Genomic DNA, 24,931 nt, shown 5'->3' on the forward strand with positions numbered 1-24,931 from the left:
TAGGCAGTGCCTTGTATCGAACTACGGTGGGGGACATGACAGAAGTATTTTCGATTTTGAAAAAAAAGGAATTATATTTCAAGACGTCTCTGACAAGCGCTTGAATACAACCAGGACACACGTACTGCTTGTAGCCATGAGGAATAAATGGTTACGCTTTTCTTTATTCTAATCCTGACCTTGTGAATAGAGAAGGAGCAAAGCTGTCAAACATGGCATCAATTATCTCACTTCCCTCCTCCCTCTTAACTATATGTGTCTGTTTATAATTGAATGACATCACCACTGCAGATTTCTTTCTGTCCCGAACGCAAAAAGAAGTGTGTCGTTTGCGCAACTCCGTCATTACAGAGGACGTCAGTATGTCCCTGTGTGTTCAGTGTGCCGCACTTCCTGCTTGTAACTCGCCATTAGCGTCAGGTTAAACAAATATTGTCCATCACGTGTTTGCCACTGCTGGAAGTGATTGCCTGTTTAGATTGTAATTAATGTCAGGTTATAGAGGAGCTGTCAGTGGGATTAGAGTGAGAGTTGGAGAAGCTGTGGAGCACCACTGGTGAAGAGGGAGGACGTCTTCTATACCGTGTGACCGCTTGGCTGGAAGATAGCTACGTACATCATCCGATCGACGGACAATTAAAATACAGTGTTACTGACGGACGGCCACACAGACATGTCACAGAGACAGTTTCATTCCATCTTCATGCGATGTTGTGTTTCTATTAACGACTCAGGGAAACACTGCTACCTACTGACCTAAAACTCCGACCTGCGGCCTTGAACTGCGACCTACTGACCTTGAACTGCGACCTGCGACAACGCTGAGATGATGATGGGACAAGTGGACAACATATACAACTCAAACGGCGTTAAGAACAGCCACCAATGTTAGAATTGAAGACTGGATTTTGCAATACCCTCTGGCAGATTCAGTCGAGTCATGTGAAATAAAGTGAGTGATCCGTAACTTTGGTCATGCCCACTATTACAAACTGGACATCTCAGACACCCTTATCCACGTTGGAAACAGATTTTGGAGGACGTCCAGGCAGATGATCCAGAGATAACTTGCATAAAACAGCTGTTGGACTTTCCCGGGGGAGGAGCCAGAACGTGAACACTCCGGTGTGTGCACGCGCAGTGTCTGAGGCTCAAACTGTCGGGGAAGTCACGCGTCCAGACGGACGGCCGAATGGAATATATGGCGGATGCAAGATCAGAAAGGAATTAAATGACTTTTCCTGTTTGCAAAGAATCATAACCCGGAAGGGAGTCATCTAGATAAATATAGAACATTAAGTAATCGCCACTTGGTGTCTGTGAGGGACCGCTTCCTGTGTTCCCTGGAGACACATCCCGACTACCCACCATTACCCTCCACATAACCACCCCTTGTTATCGTATATAATTCCTACAAAACTATCTCAAGAACATCCATTATGTATAACACAATTTCCATTGTTTCCAGATTTGCCCCGAGTCAGTATGACGGCCTCAATTTCCCGATTCTGCCGTTCAAAGTCGACGAGGCTGGGTTCCGCACGTGCAACAAAAGCCATGGGCTGCCCGTTCTGCAAGAGGAGAGCAATCAGACATTTGCAATTCCAGCAGAGTTGCTTCCTGTAGGAGTTCATTATTTCATCGGTAAGACCGCCCAACACTGCCCCCAGTGATTTCAAAGAAATACCTATCCACAAACTGTACAGATATGTGGACATCTAGGATGAATGAGTAGTGTTTTAGAACACAGCGATATTTGGGACTGTCTGAGTTGCCAACAGATGAAACAGATCCTTAACTTCCTTCAGCCATGATGTAATAACACCTGCCCCCTCAGATCCTCGATATGTCATCTTCACATACTCAAACTGAAGCGACAGTAGTGGTAGCAGCAGTTGCAGTAACAGCAGTAGTAGTAGCTGTAGCAGCAACAACAGCTGCGGTAGTTGTTTTAGCAGTTGTGGTAGTAGTGGTAGCAGTGGTGGCAGTAACAGTGGTAGTAGCAGTAGCGTTGAACACAGCGTTTACAGTTGTTGTTACCTACCAGGTGATTGATGTAGCTGAAACTTCCATGTTCATCTCAGTGGGGAGTGTGAAAACCACGATATCTCTGACATGTAACTGTGTTGGTAACATACAGAGATTCACCAGTGACGTCATAACGATACATGTCAAGGTAGCTGATAACTCTATTCAACGAGTCAATGGTGGGATGTACGGCCAGTGTGTTAATGGAGGAAGCGGTGATGGGAGGTAGTGTGTGTATCAGAGGGATGTATGCGCCAGTGTGTTAATGGAGGAAGCGGTGATGGGAGGTAGTGTGTGTATCAGAGGGATGTATGCGCCAGTGTGTTAATGGAGGAAGCGGTGAGGGGTGGTAGTGTGTGTATCAGAGGGATGTATGTGCCAGTGTGTTAATGGAGGAAGCGGTGAGGGGAGGTAGTGTGTGTATCAGAGCGGTGATGGGATGTATGTGCCAGTGTGTTAATGGAGGAAGCGGTGATGGGAGGTAGTGTGTGTATCAGAGGGATGTATGCGCCAGTGTGTTAATGGAGGAAGCGGTGAGGGGAGGTAGTGTGTGTATCAGAGGGATGTATGCGCCAGTCTGTTAATGGAGGAAGCGGTGAGGGGAGGTGTGTGTGTATCAGAGGGATGTATGTGCCAGTGTGTTAATGGAGGAAGCGGTGAGGTGGTAGTGTGTGTATCAGAGAGATGTATGTGCCAGTGTGTTAATGGAGGAAAGTGAGATGGAGGTAGTGTGTGTATCAGAGGGATGTATGTGCCAGTGTGTTAATGGAGGAAGCGGTGAGGGGAGGTTGTGTGTGTATCAGAGGGATGTATGTGCCAGTGTGTTAATGGAGGAAGCGGTGAGGAGTGGTAGTGTGTGTATCAGAGGGATGTATGTGCCAGTGTGTTAATGGAATGGAAGCGGTGAGGAGGTAGTGTGTGTATCAGAGAGGATGTATGCGCCGGTCTGTTAATAATGGGAAGCGGTGAGGGGTGGTAGTGTGTGTATCAGAGGGATGTATGCGCCGGTCTGTTAATGGAGGAAGCGGTGATGGGAGGTAGTGTGTGTATCAGAGGGATGTATGCGCCGGTCTGTTAATGGAGGAAGCGGTGAGGGGAGGTAGTGTGTGTATCAGAGGGATGTATGCGCCAGTGTGTTAATGGAGGAAGCGGTGAGGGAGGTAGTGTGTGTATCAGAGGGATGTATGCGCCGGTCTGTTAATGGAGGAAGCGGTGAGGAGTGGTAGTGTGTGTATCAGAGGGATGTATGCGCCGGTCTGTTAATGGAGGAAGCGGTGATGAGTGGTAGTGTGTGTATCAGCGGGATGTATGGCCGGTGTGTTAATGGAGGAAGCGGTGAGGGAGGTAGTGTGTGTATCAGAGGGATGTATGCGCCAGTATTAATGGAGGAAGCGGTGGTGGAGGTAGTGTGTGTATCAGAGGGATGTATGTGCCAGTGTGTTAATGGAGGAAGCGGTGAGGGAGGTAGTGTGTGTATCAGAGGGATGTATGTGCCAGTGTGTTAATGGAGGAAGTGATGAGGAGGTAGTGTGTGTATCAGAGGGATGTATGCGCCGGTCTGTTAATGGAGGAATGGTGAAGGTGGTAGTGTGTGTATCAGAGGGATGTATGCGCCGGTCTGTTAATGGGAAGCGGTGAGGGAGGTAGTGTGTGTATCAGAGAGGATGTATGCGCGGTCTGTTAATGGAGGAAGCGGTGAGGAGGTAGTGTGTGTATCAGAGGGATGTATGTGCCAGTGTGTTAATGGAGGAAGCGGTGAGGTGGTAGTGTGTGTATCAGAGGATGTATGCGCCGGTCCTGTTAATGGAGGAAGCGGTGATGGAGGTAGTGTGTGTATCTGAGGGATGTATGTGCCGGTCTGTTAATGGAGGAAGCGGTGATGGGAGGTAGTATGTGTATCAGAGGATGTATGCGCCAGTGTGTTAATGGAGGAAGCGGTGATGGGAGGTAGTGTGTGTATCAGAGGGATGTATACGTATCCGGTCTGTTAATGGATGAAGCGGTGATGGGAGGTAGTGTGTGTGTATCAGAGGGATGTATGTGCCAGTGTGTTAATGGAGGAAGCGGTGAGAGGTAGTGTGTGTATCAGAGGGATGTATGCGCCGGTCTGTTAATGGAGGAAGCGGTGAGGTGGTAGTGTGTATCAGAGGGATGTATGTGCCAGTGTGTTAATGGAGGAAGCGGTGATGGGAGGTGGTGTGTGTATCAGAGGGATGTATGCGCTTGGTCTGTTAATGGAGGAAGCGGTGAGGGTGGTAGTGTGTATCAGAGAAGGATGTATGCGCCAGTCTGTTAATGGAGGAAGCGGTGATGTGGAGGTAGTGTGTGTATCAGAGGATGTATGCGCCAGTGTGTTAATGGAGGAAGCGGTGAGGTGGTAGTGTGTGTATCAGAGGATGTATGCGCCAGTGTGTTAATGGAGGAAGCGGTGTGAGGGAGGTAGTGTGTGTATCAGAGGGATGTATGCCAGTCTGTTAATGGAGAAGCGGTGATGGGGTAGGTAGTGTGTATCAGAGGATGTATGCGCCAGTGTGTTAATGGAGGGAAGCGGTGATGTGGAGTGTAGTGTTGTGTATCAGAGGGATGTATGCGCCAGTGTGTTAATGGGAGAAGCGGTGAGGTGAGGTAGTGTGTGTATCAGAGGGATGTATGCGCCGGTCTGTTAATGGAAGCGGTGAGGTGGTAGTGTGTGTATCAGAGGGATGTATGCGCCGGTCTGTTAATGGAAGCGGTGATGGGAGAGTAGTGTGTATCAGAGAGGATGTATGCGCCGGTCTGTTAATGGAGGAAGCGGTGATGGGAGGTAGTGTGTGTTATCAGAGGGATGTATATCAGCGCCGGTCTGTTAATGGAGGAAGCGGTGAGGAGGTAGTGTGTGTATCAGAGGGATGTATGCGCCAGTCTGTTAATGGAGGAAGCGGTGATGGGAGGTAGTGTGTGTATCAGAGGGATGTATGCGCCGGTCTGTTAATGGAGGAAGCGGTGATGGGAGGTAGTGTGTGTATCAGAGGGATGTATGCGCCAGTGTGTTAATGGATGAAGCGGTGATGGGGAGGTAGTGTGTGTATCAGAGGGATGTATGCGCCGGTGTGTTAATGGAGGAAGCGGTGAGGGGAGGTAGTGTGTGTATCAGCGGGATGTATGCGCCAGTGTGTTAATGGAGGAAGCGGTGAGGGGAGGTGTGTGGTATCAGAGGATGTATGTGCCAGTGTGTTAATGGAGAGCGGTGAGAGGTAGTGTGTGTATCAGAGGGATGTATGTGCCGGTCTGTTAATGGAGGAAGCGGTGAGGGAGGTGTGTGTGTATCAGAGGGATGTATGTGCCAGGTGTGTTAATGGAGGAAGCGGTGAGGGAGGTGTGTGTGTATCAGAGGGATGTATGTGCCAGTGTGTTAATGGAGGAAGCGGTGAGGGGAGGTAGTGTGTGTATCAGAGGGATGTATGCGCCGATCTGTTAATGGAGGAAGCGGTGAGGGGAGGTAGTGTGTGTATCAGAGGGAAGTATGTGCCAGTGTGTTAATGGAGGAAGCGGTGAGGGAGGTGTATCAGAGGAAGTATGCGCCGATCTGTTAATGGAGGAAGCGGTGAGGGGAGGAGTGTGTATCAGAGGGAAGTATGTGCCAGTGTGTTAATGGAGGAAGCGGTGATGGGAGGTTGTGTGTGTATCAGAGGGAAGTATGTGCCAGTGTGTTAATGGAGGAAGCGCTGCGGGGAGGTAGTGTGTCTATCAGAGGACGTGTGTCACGTAAGGAACTGCACGATCCATATCGATAGACTGCTACCTAATATTGTTGCAGTGGACATGGACGATGACCCCCTCATCCGCTGTGAGTTCGGCCTCCGTTTGAACGTGACTGTGAAGGACAACAATTGTCGCCATGGAGACGGCCCATCCTGTGAAGGTCAAGGTCTCTGTGCCACAAGGAAAGGGGAGGTAATTATCTGTGTGTTTGTTTAGTAACTGCAATAGTGACAGCGAATATTCTCTGTTGACTGCAAATTAAATGTCAGACGAGCTTGTACCGTAAGACAACTGACATATAGAAAAATATACCCGCGCTGACGGGTCTCAATACTAACAAATTGAAAGGAAAAGGAAATGGGCGTAACGAGGTCAACACAAGAAGTTTGTTTTCACTGCTCACTGCATATACTCCCATACGAGCATTTAAAGCCAATAGATGTACCGACAATATGATACATAAATCTGAAAAGTTGGAGCAGTATTTTGGGAGCTAGGTTAGTGTAAAATCGTGATTTTTCCATATTATTCAAATTCCTGCTGGGACATAGTTTATTCATAGCCAGTCAGATTGCTGGCTCTTCTCGGTGCAGGATAGGTCATGGCCAAGGTCGTCAAAGTCGAACGGGCACGACGGTGGCTCATCTGCGATGAATAAATGTACATAAACTCATTATGGGAGTTGTAAGTGTAAATCTCTAGGAAAGAACGGCAATTAGCGCGCTTACAGGTGTTATCGATTCAGCATGTTTTTGTGCGCATCTTTTGTATACAGGAAAGAAATTCGGCATGTTAGCGGTACAAATTCTGAAAAAGGGTTTTGGCGAGCAGTCGAGCTCCCCAATAATCTAGCTCTCAAAGTACTGCTTCGATGTTTGTGATCTATACTCTGACTGAATAGGATAGGACGTCCACTTGGAGAGCGGTTGGCTGGAGGTTTGTACCCTGACAAGGTCTGTAGTTGCTGTAACACCCTGCTGAACGCTCAGCATCAGTGGTATGCAACAACATGTCAGTTCTGAGTGTGTACTCTGTGTCTAAGACGGGTCGCGATGATAAACGATCAGACATGGTGTCTCAGTGGGCTGACACTATAGTACAGGTATTGGAATGGGACAATACCAGCGCTCACACGCGCACGCACACGCACACGCACACGCACTCACACAAACACTCTCTCAAACACTCGGGGTGGCCAGGATCGCTGTCTTCGTGGACGGCATTACAACGTCCTCAGTTAGGTGGGTCTATTCATGATGTCAAGTGCTGAATTGTTTGGTCCAGACTCATTTACTTTGAGATTGACTAAAGTGTCTGGGATGCTGCAACGTACGCCGTTAAGTGACAACGCACATCCTCGTAAAGACGAATGGTGCAGATTAAAGAGGTGCGGAATAACGACTCCTCGCCATGAAGCGCCACCTAAGCAGGTACACGTGGAGATGTGCTAACAAGCGTCAGTAGGTCCGAGTATGTTGACAACGCATTGCTACACTCATTGGAAGCTTTCCTCACCTGTAAACAATGAAAAACAATGAACAGTGTAAAGTTGTGTCTGGAAAAACTGATCAAACAAACTCATAAACGCAACTAGTGTCTCTGCCCATGGGCATGAATGCCGAGTATCAGTCAGTAAAGGTTAAAATGCTCAATTCATGGATTTTGAATTTGACTCTTGGAATTTGAAAATTGTGACGTTTTTCTTAGTTTATTTTCTTCTTATCTACTTGACGTCTGCAAAGGTGCCTGACAGAACCCTGTGATGTACACGACCGAGTCAACCTGGGCTCATCACACCTCCGCGACGATCTGCCGTGGAGCTCAGTGTTCACCGTATGTGCCAAGCATCCTTCATCATTGAAGGGAGATAACCAATGCATCGTATTAACAGGCGTGTCAAATGTTTCTACGTGTATAACCTGACGATGTAGTGCCAGATGTATGATGATTATATGATACTGAAACTAGTCCAAACAGACCAGTACGACGTCAGTCATCTCAGGTCACATGAGGTGAATGCAGACGTGTCTTGACTCAGTGGCAACACAGAGGTGGGCACACCTGGACGCACCTGGACACACCTGGACACATCCGTTAACTCATCGGCCGAGGCGACGTAATGCATCCTATGGCCACGTTCTCCCACAGTGCGGATTGTTGACATGAGAGAAATCACAAGATTGTCTGGTCTGGAGCAGATTGTTTACCACTGTTGTGTAATGGGTCATTACTGAGTCGGGCCAGCCAATACACACACAACTCCAGACACCCCCTCACACGTCTCCGGCAATAAACTCAGTCAGACTCCAGTCAGACTCCAGTCAGACTCCATACACGTTCGTGTGTTGTCGACGATGAGGCCTGTGTGTCGATGTAAGTTGCAATGTCGTAGTGAGAGTAATATTGACATTACGGTTGTTGTGTTGTCGTGGGTTCTACGATGCAGCAGGTGACGTCTACACACAAAAGCCATGCAACATTAATTAATGATCTTTTCGACAAACAGTTGCAGCCCCGTGATACCTGTTGATTCCAATATCCCCGTCTGGACCTCGGTAATTGTCGTCCACGCACCTACAAGTCTTCCCTCCATCCCTACAAGTGCACTCTGATTACATTCAGTCAGCCCACGCGGACCAGACAGACCAACAGTGATTCACACAAAATTGCAACTAGTAATTAGATGTTGTGTTGCGGCAATATTCGGAAAGCGCCGTCTGTGGTCCCGAGTCTGTAGACATTTACCTTCCAGTAACGGTTCAGTCAGAAATATACTCGCTGATCTAGACTGACATACATGCACGGTAGCCGACATTGATGTATTCACCTTTCGGGGACTTTAGTCAGAATACGTCCCTAGTAACCAATGTTTATAGATTTGGGTAGGTAGGGTCGGTGAGCGGTTGATTGCATACGCAGGGCAAGAGATGTGTTCGAGATTGGACAACCAACACCCTGTAATAAGGGCTGTGTACATGTGTGTCTGGACAACCAACACCCTGCAATCAGGGCTGTGTACATGTCTGTCTGGACAACCAACACTCTGTAATCAGGGTCTGTGTACATGTCTGTCTGGACAACCAACACCCTGTAATCAGGGCTGTGTACATGTCTGTCTGGACAACCAACACCCTGTAATCAGGGTTGTGTACATGTGTGTCTGGACAACCAACACTGTGTACTCTGTAATCAGGGCTGTGTACATGTCTGTCTGGACAACCAACACCCTGTAATCAGGGCTGTGTACAGGCTGTGTACATGTGTGTGTCTGGACAACCAACACCCTGTAATCAGGGCTGTGTACATGTCTGTCTGGACAACCAACACCCTGTAATCAGGGCTGTGTACATGTCTCTGTAATCAGGTTCTGTCTGGACAACCAACACCCTGTAATCAGGGCTGTGTACATGTGTGTCTGGACAACCAACACTCTGTAATCAGGGCTGTGTACATGTCTGTCTGGACAACCAACACCCTGTAATCAGGGCTGTGTACATGTCTGTCTGGACAACCAACACCCTGTAATCAGGGCTGTGTACATGTGTGTCTGGACAACCAACACCCTGTAATCAGGGCTGTGTACATGTGTGTCTGGACAACCAACACCCTGTAATCAGGGCTGTGTACATGTCTGTCTGGACAACCAACACCCTGTAATCAGGGTTGTGTACATGTGTGTCTGGACAACCAACACCCTGTAATCAGGGCTGTGTACATGTGTGTCTGGACAACCAACACCCTGTAATCAGGGCTGTGTACATGTCTGTCTGGACAACCAACACTCTGTAATCAGGGCTGTGTACATGTCTGTCTGGACAACCTGAACTCTGTAATCAGTAGAGCTGCGCAATATAACCGGTTTACGGGTATTAACCGGTTCAGACATGAAAACGATACGTATTGCCATACGCTGATCGAAAACCGGTATTTTCACAAGCATTCGGAAAGCTTCGTAACACTCGGAAACCTTGATGAGTGGTGCAATTGTGGTGGTGGGAATGATCGTGGTGAAAATTACATTTAACTGAGAAAAGCAAGATTTATGGATGTCAACTTCTATATTGCGAATGAAGTTGACATCCATAAATCTTGCTTTTCTTATGCATTCCACTTCTAAAGGCCTTTCAAAGATTTTACATTAACTGGATCGGTAAGTTCTTTTTGAAGTTGTGTTCCTAATTTTTGTTCAAGTGTTTCGCTATGTTTTGGATCTGAATGTTTTAAATATTTACTCATTAATGGCCAATGATCTCTGATATGTCCTGACCAGGTCAAGTTGCTGTCTAAAAGCTCAGGGCTTTTTCTGAGAGTGGAGAAACTAGTTGAAACTAGTAACCACTGTGTTGATGGCTTTCTTGTTGGCGATCTATAGCACGTGTTTTAGACTGTACTCTTCTTTACTTGGAATGTTTTAGCTTTGCTCGCTAGTTTTATATTATATCTGTGATTTTCTAGTATTTTTACTGACCATCGTCGACAGGTTTTAATCTTCAAAATGTTTTCACTTTTTATTGTATAAATTGTTTTCGTCACTTTATGGCTGAGATATTGCCGATGTGACGTTAAATATTAACTCACTCACTCACGTAAGGAACTCTTTCCTGCTTTATAAATAAAGCGTTAACTCGATTATAAGTAGTTTATTGTTACAAAAAAACTTCTTGCAATATATTGCAATAAATATCGCAATATATGCTTTCGCATCGCAATATATCGCAATATGAAAATTCTCTGCAATACCCACCCCTAATAATCAGGGTTGTGGTAGTATTACCAGACCTATGTAAGCTGTGGGGCTGAGAGGTAGTATTACCAGATCTTTGTAAGCTGTGAGACTGAGAGGTAGTATTACCAGACCTATTGTAAGCTGTGAGACTGAGAGGTAGTATTACCAGACCATTGTAAGCTGTGAGACTGAGAGGTAGTATTACCAGACCATTGTAAGCTGTGAGACTGAGAGGTAGTATTACCAGACCATTGTAAGCTGTGAGACTGAGAGGTAGTATTACCAGACCATTGTAAGCTGTGAGACTGAGAGGTAGTATTACCAGACCATTGTAAGCTGTGAGACTGAGAGGTAGTATTACCAGACCATTGTAAGCTGTGAGACTGAGAGATAGTATTACCAGACCTTTGTAAGCTGTGAGACTGAGAGGTAGTATTACCAGACCATTGTAAGCTGTGAGACTGAGAGGTAGTATTACCAGACCATTGTAAGCTGTGAGACTGAGAGGTAGTATTACCAGACCTATGTAAGCTGTGAGACTGAGAGGTAGTATTACCAGACCTTTGTAAGCTGTGAGACTGAGAGGTAGTATTACCAGACCATTGTAAGCTGTGAGACTGAGAGGTAGTATTACCAGACCATTGTGTAAGCTGAGAGGTGAGACTGAGACTGAGAGTATTACCAGACCATTGTAAGCTGTGAGACTGAGAGGTAGTATTACCAGACCATTGTAAGCTGTGAGACTGAGAGATAGTATTACCAGACCATTGTAAGCTGTGAGACTGAGAGGTAGTATTACCAGACCTATGTAAGCTGTGAGACTGAGAGGTAGTATTACCAGACCTTTGTAAGCTGTGAGACTGAGAGGTAGTATTACCAGACCATTGTAAGCTGTGAGACTGAGAGGTAGTATTACCAGACCTATGTAAACTGTGAGACTGAGAGGTAGTATTACCAGACCTTTGTAAGCTGTGAGACTGAGAGGTAACATTACCAGACCTTTGTAAGCTGTGAGACTGAGAGGTAGTATTACCAGACCTATGTAAACTGTGAGACTGAGAGGTAGTATTACCAGACCATTGTTGGACACCCACCCGTCATCCCCACGATGTACCAGACCTGAGTCTTCCGTCTTACCAGATAACTGTTGACCTGACAGGCTGCTATGAGTCTCTCATCAATGCAATTAGTTCAAGCAAATTTCATCTGCGAGAGTTAACTCGCATCTGCCTACTATTGTAACAATATTAGCTTTTCCTATTTGGATTTACTGTCGCTTTAGGTATTTAACTAGCCTTGACTGAGGACGGTGTCCGAGTTAATCTGTGGGACCTACATTTAGGTTGGTGTATTTATCTAATGTAGAACAAATATCACGTGACTTGTCGATGCTCCTGTAGTGGTCAAATACTAAGAATGTTTAGATTCTGGATGAAGTGACAGTTACCCCAACAGCTTCAGGTGATTCCCCTCTCTTATACTATGTTGTGTTGGTAGGTATATAACCTTACATGTCTGAAGCTTGCTCAGAGCGGACAATCAAGAGTGACAAAAATAGGATGACGTCACCAGAATGGTTTAATTTCAGGCGAACTTCACCTGCTCCTGCTGCGGGAACTTCCGGGGAGACTACTGCGACGAGTACGACTCCTGCCTGAGTGATCCCTGCTACGGCGGTGGTCAGTGTGAGCACAAGAACAACGACAGGCGGGGCTTCCAGTGTAGCTGCAGACTCGGTATGTCAGTGTCAACTATCTGTGTGTTTCACGTCCGTGTATGTCCTCACAGTGTCAACTATCTGTGTGTTTCACGTCCGTGTATGTCAGTGTCAACTATCGGTGTGTTTCACGTCCGTGTATATCAGTGTCAACTATCTGTGCGTTTCACGTCCGTGTATATCAGTGTCAACTATCTGTGTGTTTCACGTCCGTGTATGTCCTCACAGTGTCAACTATCTGTGTGTTTCACGTCCGTGTATGTCAGTGTCAACTATCTGTGTGTTTCACGTCCGTGTATATCACAGTGTCAACTATCTGTGTGTTTCACGTCCGTGTATATCAGTGTCAACTATCTGTGTGTTTCACGTCCGTGTATATCAGTGTCAACTATCTGTGTGTTTCACGTCCGTGTATGTCAGTGTCAACTATCGGTGTGTTTCACGTCCGTGTATATCAGTGTCAACTATCTGTGTGTTTCACGTCCGTGTATATCAGTGTCAACTATCTGTGTGTTTCACGTCCGTGTATATCAGTGTCAACTATCTGTGTGTTTCACGTCCGTGTATATCAGTGTCAACTATCTGTGTGTTTCACGTCCGTGTATGTCAGTGTCAACTATCTGTGTGTTTCACGTCCGTGTATATCAGTGTCAACTATCTGTGTGTTTCACGTCCGTGTATATCAGTGTCAACTATCTGTGTGTTTCACGTCCGTGTATGTCTCACAGTGTCAACTATCTGTGTGTTTCACGTCCGTGTATGTCAGTGTCAACAGTGTCAACTATCTGTGTTTCACGTCGTGTATATCAGTGTCAACTATCTGTGTGTTTCACGTCCGTGTATATCAGTGTCAACTATCTGTGTGTTTCACGTCCGTGTATATCAGTGTCAACTATCTGTGTGTTTCACGTCCGTGTATATCAGTGTCAACTATCTGTGTGTTTCACGTCCGTGTATATCAGTGTCAACTATCTGTGTGTTTCACGTCCAGTGTCAACTATCAGTGTCAACTCATCTATCTGTGTGTTCACGTCCGTGTATATCAGTGTCAACTATCGGTGTGTTTCACGTCCCTGTATATCAGTGTCAACTATCTGTGTGTTTCACGTCCGTGTATATCAGTGTCAACTATCTGTGTGTTTCGTCCGTGTATTCAGTGTCAACTACGTCCGTGTATGTCTCACAGTGTCAACTATCTGTGTGTTTCACGTCCGTGTATATCAGTGTCAACTATCTGTGTGTTTCACGTCCGTGTATATCAGTGTCAACTATCTGTGTGTTTCACGTCCGTGTATGTCCGCACAGTGTCAACTATCTGTGTGTTTCACGTCCGTGTATGTCCTCACAGTGTCAACTATCTGTGTGTTTCACGTCCGTGTATATCAGTGTCAACTATCTGTGTGTTTCACGTCCGTGTATATCAGTGTCAACTATCTGTGTGTTTCACGTCCGTGTATATCAGTGTCAACTATCTGTGTGTTTCACGTCCCTGTATATCAGTGTCAACTATCTGTGTGTTTCACGTCCGTGTATATATCAACAGTGTATGTCAACTATCGGTGTGTTTCACGTCCGTGTATGTCAGTGTCAACTATCTGTGTGTTTCACGTCCGTGTATGTCGCACAGTGTCAACTATCTGTGTGTTTCACGTCCGTGTATATCAGTGTCAACTATCTGTGTGTTTCACGTCCGTGTATGTCCACAGTGTCAACTATCTGTGTGTTTCACGTCCGTGTATATCAGTGTCAACTATCTGTGTGTTTCACGTCCGTGTATGTCTATCGCGTCCGTGTGTCAATCAGTGTCAACTATCTGTGTGTTTCACGTCCGTGTATCAGTGTCAACTATCTGTGTGTTTCACGTCCGTGTATGTCCGCACAGTGTCAACTATCTGTGTGTTTCACGTCCGTGTATGTCAGTGTCAACTATCTGTGTGTTTCACGTGTGTATGTCACAGTGTCCTATGTGTGTTTCGTCCGTATGTCGCACAGTGTCAACTATCTGTGTGTTTCACGTCCGTGTATATCAGTGTCAACTATCTGTGTGTTTCACGTCCGTGTATGTATCACAGTGTCAACTATCTGTGTGTTTCGTCCGTGTATATCAGTGTCAACTATCTGTGTGTTTCACGTCGTCCGTCCTGTATATCAGTGTCAACTATCTGTGTGTTTCACGTCCGTGTATGTCCTCACAGTGTCAACTATCTGTGTGTTTCACGTCCGTGTATATCAGTGTCAACTATCTGTGTGTTTCACGTCCGTGTATATCAGTGTCAACTATCTGTGTGTTTCACGTCCCGTATATCAGTGTGTATGTGTTTCACGTCCGTGTACAGTGTCAACTATCTGTGTGTTTCACGTCCGTGTATGTCCTCACAGTGTCAACTATCTGTGTGTTTCACGTCCGTGTATATCAGTGTCAACTATCTGTGTGTTTCACGTCGTGTATGTATATCAGTGTCAACTATCTGTGTGTTTCACGTCCGTGTATGTCAGTGTCAACTATCTGTGTGTGTGTTTCACGTCCGTGTATATCAGTGTCAACTATCTGTGTGTTTCACGTCCGTGTATCCGCACAGTGTCAACTATCTGTGTGTTTCACGTCCGTGTATGTCCGCACAGTGTCAACTATCTATGTGTGTTTCACGTCCGTGTATATCAGTGTCAACTATCTGTGTGTTTCACGTCCGTGTATGTCAGTGTCAACTATCTGTGTGTTTCACGTCCGTGTATGTCGCACAGTGTCAACTATCTGTGTGTTTCACGTCCGTGTATATCAGTGTCAACTATCTGTGTGTTTCACGTCCGTGTATATCAGTGTCAACTATCTGTGTGTTTCACGTCCGTGTATATCAGTGTCAACTATCTGTGTGTTTCACGTCCGTGTATGTCCTCACAGTGTCAACTATCTGTGTGTTTCACGTCCGTGTATGTCCTCACAGTGTCAACTATCTGTGTGTTTCACGTCCGTGTATGTCTCTCAGTGTCAACTATCTGTGTGTTTCACGTCCGTGTATATCAGTGTCAACTATCTGTGTGTTTCACGTCCGTGTATATCAGTGTCAACTATCTGTGTGTTTCACGTCCGTGTATGTCCGCACAGTGTCAACTATCTGTGTGTTTCACGTCCGTGTATGTCCTCACAGTGTCAACTATCTGTGTGTTTCACGTCCGTGTATGTCTCACAGTGTCAACTATCTGTGTGTTTCACGTCCGTGTATGTCCGCACAGTGTCAACTATCTGTGTGTTTCAACTATCGTCCGTGTATATCAGTGTCAACTATCTGTGTGTTTCACGTCCGTGTATATCAGTGTCAACTATCTGTGTGTTTCACGTCAGTGTCAACTATCTGTGTGTTTCACGTCCGTGTATATATCAGTGTCAACTATCTGTGTGTTTCACGTCCGTGTATATCAGTGTCAACTATCTGTGTGTTTCACGTCCGTGTATGTCAGTGTCAACTATCTGTGTGTTTCACGTCCGTGTATATCAGTGTCAACTATCTGTGTGTTTCACGTCCGTGTATGTTCGCACAGTGTCAACTATCTGTGTGTTTCACGTCCGTGTATGTCCTCACAGTGTCAACTATCTGTGTGTTTCACGTCCGTGTATGTCTCACAGTGTCAACTATCTGTGTGTTTCACGTCCGTGTATGTCAGTGTCAACTATCTGTGTGTTTCACGTCCGTGTATGTCCGCACAGTGTCAACTATCTGTGTGTTTCACGTCCGTGTATATCAGTGTCAACTATCTGTGTGTTTCACGTCCGTGTATGTCCGCACAGTGTCAACTATCTGTGTGTTTCACGTCCGTGTATGTCCGCACAGTGTCAACTATCTGTGTGTTTCACGTCCGTGTATGTCGCACAGTGTCAACTATCTGTGTGTTTCACGTCCGTGTATGTCTCACAGTGTCAACTATCTGTGTGTTTCACGTCCGTGTATATCAGTGTCAACTATCTGTGTGTTTCACGTCCGTGTATGTCCGCACAGTGTCAACTATCGGTGTGTTTCACGTCCGTGTATGTCCGCACAGTGTCAACTATCTGTGTGTTTCACGTCCGTGTATATCAGTGTCAACTATCTGTGTGTTTCACGTCCGTGTATGTCAGTGTCAACTATCAGTGTCAACTATCTGTGTGTTTCACGTCCGTGTATATCACAGTGTCAACTATCTGTGTGTTTCACGTCCGTGTATATCAGTGTCAACTATCTGTGTGTTTCACGTCCGTGTATATCAGTGTCAACTATCTGTGTGTTTCACGTCCGTCAACTATGTGTGTTTCACGTCCACAGTGTCAACTATCTGTGTGTTTCTACGTCCGTGTATATCGTCGTGTCACATCAGTGTCAACTATCTGTGTGTTTCACGTCCGTGTATGTATCACAGTGTCAACTATCTGTGTGTTTCACGTCCGTCCAGTGTATGTTCGTCCCTGTATATCAGTGTCAACTATCTGTGTGTTTCACGTCCGTGTATGTATCAGTGTCAACTATCGGTGTGTTTCACGTCCGTGTATATCAGTGTCAACTATCGGTGTGTTTCACGTCCGTGTATGTCCGCAGTGTCAACTATCGGTGTGTTTCACGTCCGTGTATGTCAGTATCAACTATCTGTGTGTTTCACGTCCGTGTACGTCAGTATCAACTATCGGTGTGTTTCATGTCCGTGTATGTCCGCACAGTGTCAACTATCTGTGGGTTTGTCATTATCACGGCTCCAGGACAACGAGAGACAGCCTTGTGCATTAAGTATCAAGTACATCCGAGCAAATCCTGTAAATATAATAATCATAAGATACCTCTACTGAAAGCAGAGTCCATTCTGTAGCAGCGTCGGCGTGGCGTTGTGTTTAAATTGAAATATGATTATGTATATCGTAGGGTACAGGTGACTCTGCTTGAAACAAATATTGATTACATGAGAATTTTCTCAGATGTACCAAATGAGATGCTGTTTCATGGCGTTGTTGTTGTTGCGACAGGTTATCGGGGGGATCTTTGTGAAGAAAGGGTTGACGATCTTTGTGACCTTGACCTTTGCAAAAACAATGGCACGTGTATGGGGAATGCCACGCACTTCACGTGCACCTGTCTCCATGGTTACACGGGCTCCCACTGCGAGGTGGACATCAACGAGTGCGCGGACGCCCCCTGCAAACATGGCGGCATGTGCGTGGACAGAATCGCAGGATACGAGTGTTACTGCGTCCCAGGTAAGCTTACAGACACCCGGACAGACATAGAGACGGACAAATACAGATATGCAGGCACATATATACAGACATGCAGGCACATAGATACAGACATGCAGGCACACAGATACAGACACCCGGACAGACATAAAGACGGGCAAATACAGACATGCAGACACACAGATACAGACATGCAGGCACTTATATACCGATATGCAGGCACACAGATACAGACATGCAGGCACACAGATACAGACATGCAGGCACATGACAAACAGACACTCGGACAGACACAGACAGAAGAGCGAGAAGACAAATACGGACATGACGACAATCTGATACAGACGCAAAGACGGATAAGGACAAGCAGATAGACACATGCACATACAGACAGGTACAACACGTTGACAAACAAATACAGTCTGGCAGACACACCAACTCATAGATATACGGAAGATGTCAATCTAAAAAGTACACACCCAGCTAACAATTTCACGTTGTTACAACGTTGTTTTGTAGACACCCGTTTACGTTGTCACAACGCTGGGGCACGACGTTGTTATACGTCATTTTTACCTCGCACAAGGTTAAAGTTACTTGATGCAAACGTTCTATTTAACGTTAATAGTTTCCCCAGTCAATAAGATACAAAGCAGTAATTCACTTCAGTGTATGTTCGTCAAGTCGCATGTTGTTTTTGTCGTGTGATTTCTGAAGCTGCAGCGGAATAGTGGAGAAACTTTATCGTGAATCCAAGCTGAACAAAAAATTCGTAGTACGTTGTGACGTAACGTTTAAAATGGCGTAATACTAACGTTGTGACAACCTTGTGCCATGACGTTACCAATCTACAACCTACCCACAACGTTGTGCCATGACGTTACCAATCTACAACCTACCCACAACGCTACGAAAACGTTGTTTGTTAAAAACAATGCAAAACAAAGCGAACACAGTGAGTTATTTTTTCAAGCTCACTTTAACGCTGATTGGCAAAGAAAATATATCAAGAATGACGTCATTAAAGTTGATAAATCCTTACGCTTGTAATTCCTCCTCTCCTGCCCAGGGTATCATGGCGCCGACTGTGAGAAGAAGTATGACGAGTGCCTCCACAACCCATGCCTCCACAACGGCGCATGCGCAAGCCTTATCGACAGCTACAAATGTCACTGTCCGACCGGATATAGTGGTCACATCTGTGAAACCAAGGTCAGTATTGGTGCATTCACATGTGTGAAACCAGGGTCAATGTGGATGTCTCCACTTCTGTGAAACCAAGGTCAATGTAAATGTCTTCACATGTATGAAATCAGGGTCAGTGTAGATGACTTCACTTCTGTGAAACCAGGGTCAATGTAGATGTCTTCACATGTATGAAATCAGGGTCAATGTAGATGACTTCACTTCTGTGAAACCAAGGTCAATGTAGATGTCTTCACATGTATGAAATCAGGGTCAATGTAGATGACTTCACTTCTGTGAAACCAAGGTCAATGTATGTGTCTTCACATCTATGAAATTGGCGAGTGATAGAATTCCTTGTTTAGTGACAAATATTTTCTCCCATAGATCCCGAGTGTTTGTTTTATGTACGCCAGGTAGTTGAAGGGGGTACTAAGGTTGGGTACTGAAGGGGGTACTGAAGGTGGCTGTGCTGGTATGTAGAACGTCGCATAAACTAAACACATCAACAAGTGATACCCTGACTGCATTATTCATGAGTTAGGCGAGGGCAATGTTGATATCAGAGTAATAAGTTTTATATAAGTAAAGAAACTGGATCGCTGTCAAAACAGGATACATTTGTTGGTTTTACTGTGTGGTCATGCTATTTTCAAATTATTCATGTGCATTTGTACGCATGCAAACACATACTTGGTGCTGCTGATTTGTGTTGTACACAGAGTTGCACGGTTATTTCATCTTCCTCACAAACGGCTGTCTGCATCAACCTGGCTTTGTTGACCCGCGAGCAGTGTAATTACATCTTGAGGAAATCCGAGACGGCCATCTCGGTATTAAAATTAAATTAAATCAAAGGTAAATTAGATTTCATAGCATGGTTTTCTATTCTGGTCTGATGATTAATGGAGTTGTCATTTGGACAGGCAACACATTCGACCACATCCATGTCGCTTTATCCTGTCGTGTACTTCTCCACCAGGCGACTAGAGTCCGCGTGTCTGGCCAACATCTGCTTGACGTCTCCCAGAACGTATTGTCAACCTTTGCATGACGCTGTCCAGCGTATATTTTCAGCTACTTGTTACAGGTCGAACTGTGCCGGAAGAACCCCTGCTTTAACCAGAGCGCATGCGTGGACCTGGGGAACACTTACAAGTGTCACTGCCACCCGGGATTTACAGGTGAGTTTGAGTGACAAGGCCTGTCGTGAAGAGGGTTGTCTCCCCCGTATCTTCAATGTCACCATGACACCAGACATCACGCTTCTAGAACGTCATCCAAAATATTCCGTCTGCGCCCGCACTTACGCATCCCCCACCCCTACCTCCACGTGTATCCCCACATACCTTCACTCTCCCCACTCCCCCCATGTATAAACCTCCATCCCCTCCCTCCAGGTGTGTACCCCACCACCACCACCACCACCCCACCCCACCCCCCACACACGTACATTCCAGCATTTCTTCCCCCACCCCACAAATACAAATTCACACAAGAACAAGCGCTCAGCTACAAAAGTACTAGCATGTACACAAACACAGGTATAAAGGTGTCTTACATTTGAGTAGTATCCAGCGTTCAAACCGCCTTACAGAAGGGAGATGGATTATGTCTGTGAACCGCTTGAACTCTGCCCTATAGGAGGGCGCTCTGCTTCCCAGAAGCCAGCGTTTATGATTGCATGACACCAATTAATTAAATTATACTTCCTCTTGCCTATAGAATTCAATTATGTTTCAAAATATGGTTACAAGCGGTTGTCAGGAACGGGCAGGTTCTGCCGTCCACAGTGTGGGGGTTATCTCCCTTGTGGGTTGTGCAACTCTTTCCTGTCTACTCCATCAGTGAGAGGCAGGGTCATGTTAAACACGCTATTTCACATAAGCTAAAATATGAGTATTTTGATATTTTACAAACGTTTAAGAATTATCCTGGGGCGCCATGTCTGTCTTCGGGTGTATTGGATTTCAGATGCGTTTAGAAATGTCTTGTTAAAAAATCCCAAGGAAATTGATTTCATTCCACATAGATCTGCCTTTAACTTTTAGGAACTGCAGCTCCGACGGATGACTGTAAAGTTCTGAGCTTAATAATGGACTACGTTGATGGAGCTGGTTTCTAACTATTGTCGCACATCAGCTCATCTGTCCACCTCTTCCATCACGTATACCCCCATCCACCCCCCACACACCTCTTCCATCACGTATATAGCCCTCATTCATCCACACACACACACACCTCTTCCACCACGTATATATCCCCTCTTTCCACCACACATCCATCCCTCTTCCATGTCTTCCACCACTACATTATCCCAACCCATCCCTCCACCTCTTCCACCACGTATATATAGCCCCTCACCTCTTCCACCACATCCCACTCCACCTCTTCCATCCACGTATATATCCCCCCCATCCTTCCACACACGTATATATCCCCAACCATCCTCCACCTCTTCCACCACGTATATATCCCCAACCCATCCCTCCACCTCTTCCACCACGTATATATCCCCAACCCATCCCTCCACCTCTTCCACCACGTATATATCCCCACATCCCTCTCCACCTCTTCCACCACGTATATATATCCCCAACCCATCCCTCCACCATTCCACCAGGTATATATCCCCAACCCATCCACCTCTTCCACCACGTATATATCCCCAACATCCATCCCTCCACCTCTTCCACCACGTATATATCCTCTCCACCCGTATATCCCCCTCCACCTCCACTTCCACCACGTATATATCCCCAACCCATCCTCTCCACCTCTTCCACCACGTATATATCCCCAACCCCATCCCTCCACCTCTTCCACCACGTATATATCCCCAACCCATCCTCCACCTCTTCCACCACGTATATATCCCCAACCCATCCCTCCACCTCTTCCACCACGTATATATCCCCAACCCATCCCCTCCACACTCTATCACCTCTTCCAATTGTATTATCCCCAACCCATCCCTCCTCTTCCACCACGTATATATCCCCAACCCATCATCCCTCCACCTCTTCCACCACGTATATATCCCAACCCATCCCTCTCCACTTCTCTTCCACCACGTATATATCCCCAACCCATCCTCTCCACCTCTTCCACCACGTATATATCCCCAACCCATCCCTCCACCTCTTCCACCACGTATATCCCAAACCCATCCCCCCACCTCTTCCACCACGTATATATCCCCATCTCCACCTCTTCCACCACGTATATATCCCCAACCCATCCCTCCACCTCTTCCACCACGTATATATCCCCAACCCATCCATCACCACCTCTCCACCTCTTCCACCAGGTATATATCCCCAACCCATCCCTCCACCTCTTCCACCAGGTATATATCCCCAACCCATCCCTCCACCTCTTCCACCACGTATATATCCCCAACCCATCCCTCCACCTCTTCCACCACGTATATATCCCCAACCCATCCCTCCACCTCTTCCAATATATCCCCAACCCATCCCTCCACCTCTTCCACCACGTATATATCCCCAACCCATCCCTCCACCTCTTCCACCACGTATATATCCCCAACCCATCCCTCCACCTCTTCCACCACGTATATATCCCCAACCCATCCCTCCACCTCTTCCACCACGTATATATCCCCAACCCATCCCTCCACCTCTTCCACCACGTATATATCCCCACCTCTTCCACCACGTATATCCCCACCTCTTCCACCACTTCCATTATCCCCAACCCATCCCTCCACCTCTTCCACCACGTATATAGCCCTCCACCCTTCCACACACACACATCCCTCCACCTCTTCCACCACGTATATATCCCCAACCCATCCCTCCACCTCTTCCACCACGTATATATCCCCAACCCATCCCTCCACCTCTTCCACCACGTATATATCCCCAACCCATCCCTCCACCTCTTCCACCACGTATTATCCCTTTACACTGGGAACCGTTAATTAATGAATCTACAGTCAATAATGTTCAGAGGATCATGACTTACAGACTTGAATCACGTGATTACAGTCTGGAACTGCTGAACACCCAGCGATTTTACGTCAACTCCAAGTAATGGCATAAACTGATTCAACAATAAATGAAAGATATTCAACGGGCAAATACATGTGAACAAATACTTGTAAACATCATTCAGTGTCAGATGTAACCGTTGTGAAGTCGGCGGCCTTGACCTTGATGTGATCAGTGTTCACGCAGCACCACGTGCCGGAACAAACTGTCTGTTAACTGTATGAACACCAAGAGAAAGCGATCAGTGTTGGGAAGATGTGTTTGTTGTTGAATCTGCACTCAGCAATATTCCAGTCATACGGCGGTGTATTGTTAAGTAGAGGCGACAGTTGTGCTCTCTTCCTCTGAATCGGATGATGTTTCAAGAAAATGTTGAAGTTTGGAAGGAATTCGTTCATTGGCGGAAAATGTAGACTTGCACATGTTTATTTTAAATACGACGCCGAGGATTGGGCCGACAAAGAGAGTGTGTATATTGTCAGCGTTTTGTGACTGGGATGGCATCATCATGCAGAAGCATCACCCCCTGAATTTCATGTTCATGTGGATGGTTGTTCGAGTTCCTTCAGATGAAGCAACTTAGCGATAACACAGTTGCCAATTTAACACAAGAAGACTACTAAGAAAGCAAAAGTGTTACTTCTGAGTTAGACTGGGAATGTTTCAGCTACCTCTCGTGGCAAATCACAAGACCAGAAGTGAGTGTTCTTGTTGTATGCCGCATACGTTACGTTCTGAATAGATAACCAAAACATATAACAACTTTCATTACGTTTCGCGCCCAAATGATTCAGCAACGCCCATAAGAACTATCAACGTATAGTTTGGTCGACGTACAAATGTCAAGGTCAAAGTTCAATATATTGCCAAACGAGACGGAGCCCTAATTGTGTGGATGCTGGGTAATGGGCGTAAATCTGTTTCTGGGTGTGGTCGCTGTGCCTACCTCGTGGAAACTCTTTAACAAAGTGGAGTGTCACCGTTGATGGAAGCAAGCATATACAGCATAAGCTTCATGGAACAAGTGCTTTCGGAGGAGCAGGTGTGTTGTGTATTTCATTATGGCCACTAGCAGTCATGGCTGACTTTTATCAATACGTTTTAAAAATACTTTGCATCGTTTATGGTGACAGTTTCACCTAATGACTGGCAGCAATCTGACCCTGTACGTTGTTTACAAGAAATGTTATATTGTGTTTTGTTAGTCTGGCATATCCGGGAACCATGTTCAATTCCGGGAGAGATGTTAAATATTCCATGAAAAGCACACGTGACCCTTCAGGCTAATGGCGGCAAACATACTTCACATATCGCGATATATGAAATACGATCCAGTATAAGAGGCCTGTAGCTTCAGTTAGCAACCGACTCGGTGACGGGAATCACAGCCAGTCGACTGACGACGATCTGGCGACAGTTATAAAGGGACACATAAAACCAGTTGTCAGGACGCTAGTAGAAGTCAGTGGGTGTAATGGTCGTGACTACTTGTTGGTGGACACGCTGAGGATTACACTTTATCTTGAAGCCTTCTCATCAGCGGACATTACTGCACTAAACCGGCATTATATTGAAATATAAGAAGTAGTCGACCTCCCGCAACGCTTCATAACTCACTACTCCGTCTCAGTAACACCGGCAATATTGTTTAAACGGACGGACACAGGATATTGCATTCTGGGAAGTGCTTCTCCAACATCTTCAACAGACTCATGTGATGCTTTAAGCGGCAGCGTTTCCGTTACTTGCTTCATATAAAACATCAACAACAATGTTGAAGATGAAGAACCGTCCTCCACTGTTAGCATAGTCACGGAGAGTGAAGCCCGTCCCTCTCTCTCTCTCTCTCTACGCCGTAACTTTACGTCACTTCCATACTTCCATTGCTCAGGGAAAGCGAGTGTGTGAGTTTAGTTTAGTCAGCGAGCCTGACCACCTGATCCCGTTAGTCGCCTCTTACGACAAGGATAGTCGCCTTTTGTGGCAAGCATGGGTTGCTGAAGACTTATTCTACCCCGGATCTTCACGGGGAAAGAGAGAGAAATATAGACACAGAGACATATCGTTGTAAGTGCATGCATGTTTAAACGCTGTTATAATGAGTTACGATGTCGTGCAGGTCACCACTGCGAAGTGAACGTCAACGAGTGCGCCTCCAACCCCTGTCTGAATGGCGGGACTTGTCGTGATCACGTGAACGGATATCAGTGCCTGTGCCACGAAATGCATGCCGGTCCAAACTGCCAATACACACGTAAGTAGAACAATGGCAGTATACACCGTACTGACATTTAGATTTCCTATCTAAATACGTGCTTTGGGGT

General features: G+C 46.1%; 1 protein-coding gene across 1 annotated transcript in view; it reads left to right on the forward strand.

The window, feature by feature from the left end:
* The window catches only part of LOC124286685 (fibropellin-1-like), a 76,403-nt gene that overhangs the window by 42,591 nt on the left and 8,881 nt on the right, over positions 1-24,931 (forward strand). Inside the window, exons 3-9 of the mRNA XM_046723093.1 lie at positions 1,469-1,644; positions 5,825-5,961; positions 12,084-12,231; positions 17,197-17,427; positions 18,476-18,618; positions 19,682-19,775; positions 24,727-24,861. Of these exons, the coding sequence (XP_046579049.1) occupies positions 1,469-1,644; positions 5,825-5,961; positions 12,084-12,231; positions 17,197-17,427; positions 18,476-18,618; positions 19,682-19,775; positions 24,727-24,861 (1,064 nt within the window). The remainder of the gene's footprint in view (positions 1-1,468; positions 1,645-5,824; positions 5,962-12,083; positions 12,232-17,196; positions 17,428-18,475; positions 18,619-19,681; positions 19,776-24,726; positions 24,862-24,931) is intronic.

This window comes from Haliotis rubra, unplaced genomic scaffold, assembly GCF_003918875.1.
Source record: "Haliotis rubra isolate DU_JTF1 unplaced genomic scaffold, ASM391887v1 Scf39, whole genome shotgun sequence".
NCBI lineage: Eukaryota > Metazoa > Mollusca > Gastropoda > Lepetellida > Haliotidae > Haliotis > Haliotis rubra.